Source organism: Leptosomus discolor, chromosome 10 (genome assembly GCF_034619465.1).
Source record: "Leptosomus discolor isolate bLepDis1 chromosome 10, bLepDis1.hap2, whole genome shotgun sequence".
Lineage (NCBI taxonomy): Eukaryota > Metazoa > Chordata > Aves > Leptosomiformes > Leptosomidae > Leptosomus > Leptosomus discolor.
In genome coordinates this window covers 1,509,692-1,519,585 of record NC_141400.1, presented here as the reverse complement: position 1 = coordinate 1,519,585, position 9,894 = coordinate 1,509,692, and the positions used below count along the sequence as shown (strand labels likewise).

The 9,894-nt window shown below is 54.3% G+C and overlaps 1 protein-coding gene across 1 annotated transcript; it reads right to left on the bottom strand.

Moving 5' to 3' along the window:
* Positions 1 to 5,428: 5,428 nt before the first annotated feature.
* LOC147414770 (protocadherin gamma-A6-like) lies at positions 5,429 to 9,341 on the bottom strand. Its single transcript, XM_086471227.1, has 4 exons — positions 9,338 to 9,341; positions 9,126 to 9,224; positions 5,664 to 8,338; positions 5,429 to 5,560 (listed from the first exon to the last, which is right to left on the bottom strand). Exons 1-4 carry the CDS (start codon positions 9,339 to 9,341, stop codon positions 5,429 to 5,431), a joined length of 2,910 nt encoding a protein of 969 aa, XP_086327353.1.
* Between the last annotated feature and the right edge of the window lie 553 nt (positions 9,342 to 9,894).

The window sequence follows — 9,894 nt, the reverse complement described above, 5'->3', positions numbered from 1 at the left end:
TCTGCCACAGCGAGCGCCGCGCTCCTCCTTCCGCCGCTGCCCGCCCTCCGCCCGGCCTTCCGCCGCGCTCCGCAGCCCGCGCAGGGGCCGCCGCAGGGCTGCGAGCTCGCCGCCGCCGCCTCGGACGCCGCCGCTCCCCGCGCCGCGCCGCCGCTCGCCTCTGCTGCCCGCGCCGCTGCCGCTCTGGCCGCCGCCGGGCGAGCGAGCAGCCCGCGGGGGCAGGACGCTGCGGCGGCTCCGCGGCGGCTGCGGCTGCGGCTGCGGCTCCAGCGCCGCTCCGCCTCGGCCAACAGCGGCACCCGGAGGCGCCGCGACGCCACCGCAGCCGCCTCGTGGCCGCGCTCACAGGGGCCGCGCTTCTGCCCGGCCTTCGCTGCCCGCAGCCGCCTTTGGGGTCTCTCTGTTATTGGAATCGGGAAGCGCAGAGGCACTTGCTTAATGCGACTCCAAAGGCGTTTAAAAGTGAGACACGCTGTCAGGTGCTCTTAGGTCGTCACCTTGAGTTGCAGTGAGTAGTCAGGAGTGAATCCTCATGGCAGAGCAATAAAGAAAGGACCTCAACTGCTCTTAATGAAATCAAGGCAGAACTGTAAGATCAAGAAACAATATGATACCTAGGGAAGATTTCCCGAGCTTATTAGCTCTCTGGTGGGTATTTTCAAGTCTGCTTTTCGTACACGGGAATACCAAGAAGGAAATAGTCATGTTGGAGTAATCAAGAAGTAAACACAGACAGAATGAAGCAAAAGTCCTTGTAATCCTGTCATGCCAGGCCTGCAAAGATTTTCCATCTTCTCTGCATTTCTTCCTTTTGCTTCCTTTTTCTTGCAGGGAGAAGTATAATTACACTGAGAAACTGATGACACCAAGGGCAATGTGTACAGCTCTTTGCTACAATGGCAAAATAACATTAACTATTTTCTTTCTGATTCACAAGACTTTCTTCTTTTGCATCATTGTACTAGAGAGGCTGACAACTGGAAAGCATAACTTCATGTCAAGCCTTTCTTAGAACCGAAGAATAGTTTGGATTGGAAGGGTCATTTAAAGATCATTGAGTCCACTCCTCTACCATGTCAGGGACATTCCTCAAATGATCAGGCTGCTCAAAGACCCATCCAACTTGACCTTAAACTCTTATAGCAGCGGTGCATCCACAACATCTCTGGGCAACCTGTCCCAGGGTCTCATCACCCTCACTGTAAAACATTTCTTCCTTATGTCCAATAGAAGTGGACATACCCTCTTCCAGTTTAAAAACATCCCTTTGTCCTGTCACAACAAAATCTGGTAAAAAGTCTCTCTCCATCTTTCTTTTAAGTCCTGTTTATGAATGGGAAAGCTGCAATAAGGTCTCCCCAGAGCCTTCTCTTCTCCAGGCTGAAGAACCTCAACTCCTTCAGCCCTTCTTCATAGCGGAATCTCCTCCCTTCTTCATGGCATCCCTTCCCTCGAGTGAATCAACTGCACCACTCACCTTGAGCAATAAGTCTGCACACTTCCTGAGAGTGCATTTAATCGCACTGTCTATGAAGATGATAAATAGTTTTGGTCCAAGTATGGACCCTTGAGAGACATCACGTTACTGGTTTCCACCTGGACATTGAGCCATTGACTATAACTCTTCAGACGTGGCCATCCAGCCAGTTCGTTATCCATCTAACAGTCCAACTACCAAACCTGTGTCTCTCCAATTCAGTGGGACCTTGGGGGTCACCCTGCACGCATTCTCCCACTGGCCCCCAGTCTGTTCATGGAAACCTTGCCTGGGCTGTGTTGTCACTCTGCACTTTGTGCATTGCAGTCAAACTGTATGGGTTTGCATTCTTACCCCACAGACGAGTGTGCCCCTGGGAGCACACGTGTGTCTGTGAAAGCCTTCCTCTGTACAGCTGTAAACATCACAGGTGTGTGGGAACTGCCCCTGCACTCAGACCACTGAAACTGATGGGACATTTCCCATGTGATCTGATATCCTGAGGTCGAGTTATACCTCATGTCAACAAGCAAGGGAAGAGTTAGAAATATACAGAAATGAATGAATCAGGTGGAATCCTATTTCTTAGGCCAGACTTACTGAGCACAAGCGACTCCAATTGCATGGTACTCCATTAGACACACAAAGCTGTTGACTATGACAAGCAAGGAAACGACCGTCTCTTCTACAGCCTCACACTCACAGCTCCCTTGTCTTTTCCCCAACCCTTCCCAACTGGCAGGTTTGCTTCTGACCTTCTCATAATTGGCAAAAGCATATCACAAGATGATGATGCACTACGATCACACCAAGAAGGGAGGTACATTTCTCTGCTCACCACCGTTCTGAGAAGAAACAGAAGGATTCCAAAGCACACCAATGATAAACAGCCCAACTAAAACACAACTGGTCATCCAACAGAGAATGGGCCATCAAACTATCCACTTCGGTGCAATCTCCTCCCCTCTTTTACCACAGGCACTGTTCCATGGAGATGCCACTTCTGCTAAAGTCATGTTTATATCTATTATCCCCAGCAATAACAGAACACAGAGATACCTTCACATCTCCTGCCTTTCACACCCACCGTAGCATGAGCAAGAGACATTAACACACTATGCATCTCTATATAAACACACAACACATGGTTAAACAAAGCGATGCTGATATTTACAAGTAAACCTACATACACAGGAAAATGAGAAAAAAAAAGCGCCACACCATTATCAGATAAGCAAGGCAAGGAAGAATTAGAAGAGAAAGCGTTGTCAGAGACACTCACCGGGAAGTCTTCTTGGTCTTCACTGCGGCTGTATAAATTCATCCCTGAGAGCACCTGGAAGTCATTCACATCTCAAGCTGAAAGTGTGGACCTAAAGTTCTCCTCTGCTCTACAGAGTAGGGGTTTCATTTTATGAAATACTCATCAGCTCTCAGCAATTTTTTCCTACACTGTGGCCTGCTCATCTCCCACAAACATGAAGCCATCACTGGAAAAGCCTTATCACTGTCCTCATTATCAAGCTCTGTCTTCTGTGAAGTTCCAGCAGATTCTCTGTTAGCTTTTGCTCAATTTTCCTCACGCAGCAAATTCTGCGTTAGGTGGCTGAAAACAACTCTCACACTTTTCAAACGCAAAAATCACTGTCCAGAAATGGGGAAAATGAACCACGACCTTCCAGGAAACAAAGGCCTGAAAGAAGCTGTAATTACAACTATGAAGAAACTCTACATCGCAATCTCACAGGGGAGATACAGATGGGTAAAGGAGGGTTCACACAGGAATTATAAGCTTTTCTACCCAGGCGTCATCATTCTACAGGCACAGCTATTGTACAAATACTTTATTGCTGGAGGACCATCATTGCCTTTCGCACAGGGAAACCAGAGTCACAGCATGAATAGCACAGGCCTGGGCACCAGGCATGACATCAAACCATTGCTCAGCCAAAATAACATTGACCCACCTAGTTTCCTGGCTCACAGCCAGCCTCTCACCTTCCTTGATCTGCATTCACAGCCTTTAGTTACTCCACAGTAATATCCACAGGTGATAACCAGTATTTTGACCACAGACAAAAGAGCATTTCATTCAGTAAGATTTTATGGGAACAGAAGGAGATCAAAGTCTTTGTCTTGGCAGCTGTGCACCTTCACGGTATGGACTGTTCCCCCAGCCCAACAATTATCAGAGACCTTTTAATGTTTTAAGGGTTACCGGTCACAATGAGGCCCAGCTTTAGAACTGTTAACAAACCAAGCTAGAAAGGGAAACCTGCAGAAATGAAGAAATCATAACTTAACGTTTCAGATTGTGTCCACTGTAGTAGCTACACAGGAAAGATAGCTAGTTTGTGGAAAGTCCACAGCAGATTCACACAGACACTCACATGACAGACCACAGCCACAGTTCCTCAGTATAATTTCTTTGGATAATAACAAGGGGAAAATGCATGGAAACCACAACTGTGGGCCTCATCTAACCTCTAGGAGAAACTGAACTTTTACACCATCTTTACATCTTTTGGAACTTTGCAGACAGACACCATTGAAAGAGAAGTTGCACACACAACTCCTCCCTACTGAAAACAAGGACACATGCAAGGAGATTCCTCTGCTCATCATACTGCTTCGAAGAAATGTAAAATGTTCTCAAGTGATATGCAGCTCCCATAAAAACCCAGGTGTCAAAGGATTAGCTCAAACACACCAGCATCCTACTTCAGCACATGGACAACTGGGAAGATTCACGATGCTCAAATGTTAACTTAAAGTGTATGTCTATGCTCAGTAACTGCCATTCACAGGGAACATCGTGCAAAGGGAAAGCAAACGGATGAACTCACCGCTTGGCCAGGGGGCATTCTGAACAGTGGAATATCCGAAAACATGACACCTTCATTTTTCTAGGCCAGCAAGGAAGCCTGGGAATTAACAAAGCACACGCTTTGTCTCCACCAGTACCTCCTCACACACAGCACCCCCAAGACTCTTCTCCAACCCTTCACTGTCCCTATTGTTGTCACTGGTGTTCATCATATGCAGAAAGACTCCACCCAAAGAAGAGCTACACACACAACTTCTCCTTATCATGGATAGCGTTTGACTTCTCACCAAGTGGATGTGACAAAAAAGAGCACATTTCCTCTAGTCTTCTAGTCACGTTTTAAAGAAACACACCTATGAAAGCCTTTCCCTTTACAGCTGTAAACATGAAAGGCACACAGGCGAAAGTCAGAGAAACGTAACAGATGTCATCTTCCACACATTATGCAAGACAATGGCCCAAGGCAGAATTGAAAGGACCACTACATACTCCTCTACATTATGGCACTTAGAGAAGATACATAATGAAGGTGATTAGTAGGTAGTGAATACATAGTGTCCTCTCTTCCCAAAGCTCCCATTAAGGCATTTCTCCTAAGCAAGCTGTGAGTTAAGCATTGATGATGACATGCAAATACACAGGAGAAAACTCCTAGGGCTCACACTCTCCCAATACACACCAGTTCAGCCAGAAGTACTTGGGAAGCCAAAACTCACATTGCACGATACCAGAGCTAGGCACTGAAGAGGGAAAGATTCAAACCATATCTCTTTTACCCTTCAACAGCCCATCATGCACAGTAACGACGTATCCTGTCTCCAACCCTTCACACCCTGCATGGTGTTCTTTGACCCCCACCATTTGCAAGCACTTCTCTTCACAAGGCTGCTTGCCCAGGCAATTTCTCTAGAAAATGCACCACCATCACACCACAGATTTCAAAGAGAAAAATTCACATTACTGTAGAGACAGAAGATACATTTCTCCAATCTCTACATTTCAGAGAAGAAAGAACGAGGTTCTGAAAGTAAAAGAGCAGTCGTCCGCAACGAGAACCGGGTCAGTGAAGGGTGTGGAATACAAAAAGGACCTGATAAAACCACAAAGCCCCTCTCCAACGAAACTCAAGCCAGCAGCAGCCCCACACTTCTCCTGCCCCTCACAACAACCGTAACGCTCAGCCACAAGCCCGCGTTCACCGCCACGCAGCGAGAGGCACCAGGGCACAGCGCGTTGCGCAGCGAAGCTCCGCCTTCCTGGGCACCCAACCTCCCTCCGCAGGACGCAGAACCCGCCGGGAAAGCGCCGGGAAGCAGCAGAGGGAAGCGTGGCGGGGAAAGCCTGGTCAGAGGCACTCACCGGGGCAGCGGCCGGGTCCGCGCGGCGGGCGCCGGCAGGGTCCTCCCCGAGCAGCGGCGCGGGCTCGTCGGGCGGCGGCCGGGCCGGCAGGGTGTCGCAGCAGCTGGCGCCCGACAAGCGGAGCTGGCTCTTGCGCGAGTCGGCGGTGAGCGACACCTCGTGCGAGTAGGAGTGCAGGAAGGCGCGGACGCCGTCGATGCCCACGAAGGTCGAGGCCGGCACGCCGCGCAGGGCGCCGCTGCCCGCCGCCAGCAGCTGCGAGCGGCGCCAGCGCCGCAGGCGCAGCGCCAGCAGCAGCAGCAGGAAGGCGACGAACAGGCAGGACACGGCCGCCACGGCCACCACCAGCCACCGCGTCAGCCCGCCGGCCGCCTCGCCCGGCGCCGCCGCCGCCGCCGCCGCGCTGCCCAGCTCCCACAGCAGCTCGGCCACGCTCTCGGCCAGCACCACCGTCAGCGTGGCCGTGGCCGACAGCGCCGGCCGCCCGTGGTCCTTCACCACCACCACCAGGCTCTGCCGCGACGCGTCGCGGGCCAGCGGCGACCGCGCCGTCCGCACCTCGCCGCTGTGCAGCCCCACGCGGAACAGCCCCGGCTCCGTCGCCTTGGCCAGCTCGTACGACAGCCACGCGTTCTGACCCGCGTCCGCGTCCACCGCCACCACCTTGGCCACCAGCGACCCGGGCTCCGCCGAGCGCGGCGCCAGCTCCACGCCCGACCAGCCCCACACCGACCGCGACCCCGACCCCGCGCTCGCCGACGCCGCCGGCGGCGGGTACAGCACCTGCGGCGCGTTGTCGTTCTCGTCCACGATCACCAGCCGCACCGACACGTTGCTGCTCAGCGCCGGCGCGCCGCCGTCCTCCGCCCGCACCCACAGCCCCACCTCGCGCACCTCCTCGTAGTCGAACGAGCGCAGCGCGTACAGCGCGCCCGTCTCCGCCTGCACCGACACGTACGACGACAGCGGCGCGCCCCGCACAAGACCCTCCCCCAGCCGGTACCGCACGCGCGCGTTCGCCCCCCAGTCCGCGTCCGTCGCCCGCACCGTCAGCACCAGCGCGCCCGCCGCGTTGTTCTCGGCCAGCCGCGCGCTGTACCGCGCCTCCGCGAACACCGGCGCGTTGTCGTTCACGTCCAGCACGCGCAGCGCCAGCACCGCGCTGCTCCGCAGCGACGGCGAACCGCCGTCCGCCGCCCGCACCGTCACGTTGTACTCCCACACCTCCTCCCGGTCCAGCTCCCGCGCCGTCACCACGCGGTAGTAGCTGCCCTGCGAGCTCTGCAGCACGAACGGGACGGCCCCGTCCAGCCAGCACCGCACCTCGCCGTTCGCCCCCGAGTCCCGGTCCTGCACATGCAGCAGGGCCACCACCGTCCCCGGCGGCGCGTCCTCAGAGATCGCGCTCAGCGCCGACGACACTATCAGTTCGGGCGAGTTGTCGTTGACGTCTGTCACCGTGATCGCGACTTTCGTCGTGTCGAAAAGTCCCCCGCCGTCATGAGCCTGCACCTCCAGTTCGTACGAGTCGCCTTCCTCGAAGTCCAGGCTCCGCAACAGCGTGATCGATCCCGTCTCGGCATCCAACAGGAATATCTGGGAGGCTTTCTCGGTGATTTTCTTCAGCGAGTATTTCACGTGCCCGTTCAGCCCCTCGTCGGCGTCGGTGGCCGTGACGGTGACGAGGGTGGAGCCCACGGGCACGTCCTCGGGCACACGCACCGGGTACTCCGCCTGCCTGAACACGGGCGCGTTGTCGTTCGCGTCCAGCACCGACACCCGCAGCCGCGCCGTGCCCGTCCGCGCCGGATCGCCGCCGTCGCTCGCCCTCAGCACCAGCTCGTGAAACGCCGCCTCCTCCCGGTCCAGCGCCTTCGCCAGCACCAGCTCGGGACGACGAGCGCCGCCGGGGCCCGCCTGCACGGCCAGCGAGAAGTGCTCGTCGCCGCTCAGCTCGTAGCTCTGCAGGCCGTTCGTCCCCGAGTCCGGGTCGTGAGCCTCGGCCAGGGGAAAACGCGAACCCGGCGCTGTCGTCTCGCTCACTCTCAGCTCCGTTTCCTCCTGTCGGAAGCTGGGCGCGTTGTCGTTAATGTCCGTGATCTCCACTTCGATTTCGTAAACCTGCATTTGCCCCTCCACTATCACTTCATACCGAAGCACGCATTGCTGCGCACTCTCGCAAAGCTGCTCTCTGTCTATCCTCTCCGCCGTCACTAAATGTCCCGTCTTCCCGTGCAGGGCCAAATACTGCGTCGTCCGACCTCTCTCTGTGATGCGCGCGCCGTGGTCGCGGAGCGCCGGCAGCTCCAGCCCCAAGTCCTTGGCCACGTCGCCCACGAACGAGCCTTTTGGCAGCTCCTCGGGCACCGAGTAGCGCAGCTGCCCACACGCCGCCTCCCTCAACGCCACCAGGACGCACCACAGCAAGGCTCGCTCCCGCCGGACCCAGCGCCTCCCCGACGCGCTCATCGCCGCCGCGGCGCCGCCGCCACCGCAACACGGCCGGCACCTCCCCGCCGAACACCCACGATACGGCTCCGGCTCTCCGCTCTCGGCCGCTGCTGCCGGATCCTCCGCCTCGCTGCAGTACGGCTCCGCACCACGGGGACGCTCGCAGACCGCCCGAAAGCCGAGAAAGACGGACAGACAGACAGCGAGCGAGCGAGCGAGCCGGGCTGCAGCGGGCGGGGCTGCCTGCAGAGCTCCGGCCTTCCTCTCGCTCCTCCTCGGTCAACAGCGGCGCCCGCAGCCTCCTCCCGGCACTGCAGGCACCGAGCGCTGCCCACCGCTGCCCGCCCTGCCTTGCCCACGGGCAGCTCGCGGGGACGGCACCGCCGCCACCGAGACACCGGTCCCCGGCCAGCGCTGATCTCCTGCCTTCGCTCTTCTCCAGCCGAACTCTTCTTTGACGGTGAAATGTCACCCTTCCACAACCTGAACGATGTCAGAGGCCTTCTCGTGGACGTGTTTTTCTACCTCATTGCAAAAATTACTTACTAACAGCTATATGTGTAAAGTCGTGCAAATATGTCGAGCAGATTATTATTAGTCTTTATCCCAGTAGTCCAAAAGCACAATCTGCAACACTATTTTTATGTAGTAGTCATGCTTGAATCACTGATTCACAGATATCATAAGAAAACAGGCTCCGAGATAGAAAGCAGGTTAATCAGATACAGAATCCCGCCCTCCAAAATTACAGAGATTTCAGGGTCAATAACCCAACAGGCAGAAACTTTGCTTTAAATACTTCAGTTCATGCAGATCACGCTTCAATTTAACTACTCCCCGATCACTGACTGAGATCAGACGTTTAAAGGCTGAAGAGGGTGGAGTCAGTCCACTGAAATCGAGACCTGACAACACCAACACTATACAACTCCTGAGGAGGTGGAGCTGCTCAGCCACCTACCATGGGCTCTGTGATATCTCCCTAGAAGACCAGTACAGCAGGAGGCTCACCTGCTGCTCCAAAATCATCCTCTCCTGTCCATCCCGGCTGCACGATGGAGATCACTTCATCACTTCGCACTGATTGAGCTACAACAACCCAGGAGGAACCTGCAGTGAACCCGGCCAGAATCACCTGCTCCGTTCCGCCCCACACTGCAGAGAAAACGACTTTATGAGTACAGCAGGAAGGAAAGCAGGGGGAACTGCCTTGTCTTCTGTACCCATCTTGTGGCCCACACTATCAAAATGTGAGGAGTTTGGAGCCCTACGACAGCTTTGGTTTTCTCCAAACTTTTTTTATACACCTATTTCCTCGATATTCTTCTATTCTCAGCTGTATTTTTCAATTGGATAAGAGCAAATGACTTGCATTAAAATGTTAGTACACCTAAAGATACAGTTAACACTGGAAAAGCTGAGTTGAAAGAATCCCACGTCTGATTTCGTTTATTAATAGGCCACATAAATTTACGGTTTGTGTACTTTATACACATTTCCATTTAATCAAGTAATTCGAAAGCTTGAACGACCAGGAAGGGGTTTTCCTCTTGCCAAAAATCACCGTGTAAAAGACAGATGCTCGTTAGTAAAGTATTCATCTATTTCTTGAATATGCTTGTTGGTAGTACAGCGTTTCAACAAAATACCGTAGGACAGAAGGAGAAGACAAGTACAGACGCACACCCTAAACTACGCGGAACATTTGTAAATGTGCAAATTCAAGTGCCTAATTGCTGTCATTCCGAGTATTGCCTTCTCCTTTCAGATGTGTTCAGAG

Bases quoted from the DNA above. Each gene is read 5' to 3' on its own strand.
- LOC147414770 (XM_086471227.1), bottom strand. The intron at 8,339-9,125 runs GTGAGCCTCCTG...CGCCCGCTGCAG, and splicing joins GGATGATTTTGGAGCAGCAG to CCCGGCTCGCTCGCTCGCTC. The intron at 5,561-5,663 runs GTGAGTGCCTCT...TTGGGTGCCCAG, and splicing joins CGGACCCGGCCGCTGCCCCG to GAAGGCGGAGCTTCGCTGCG.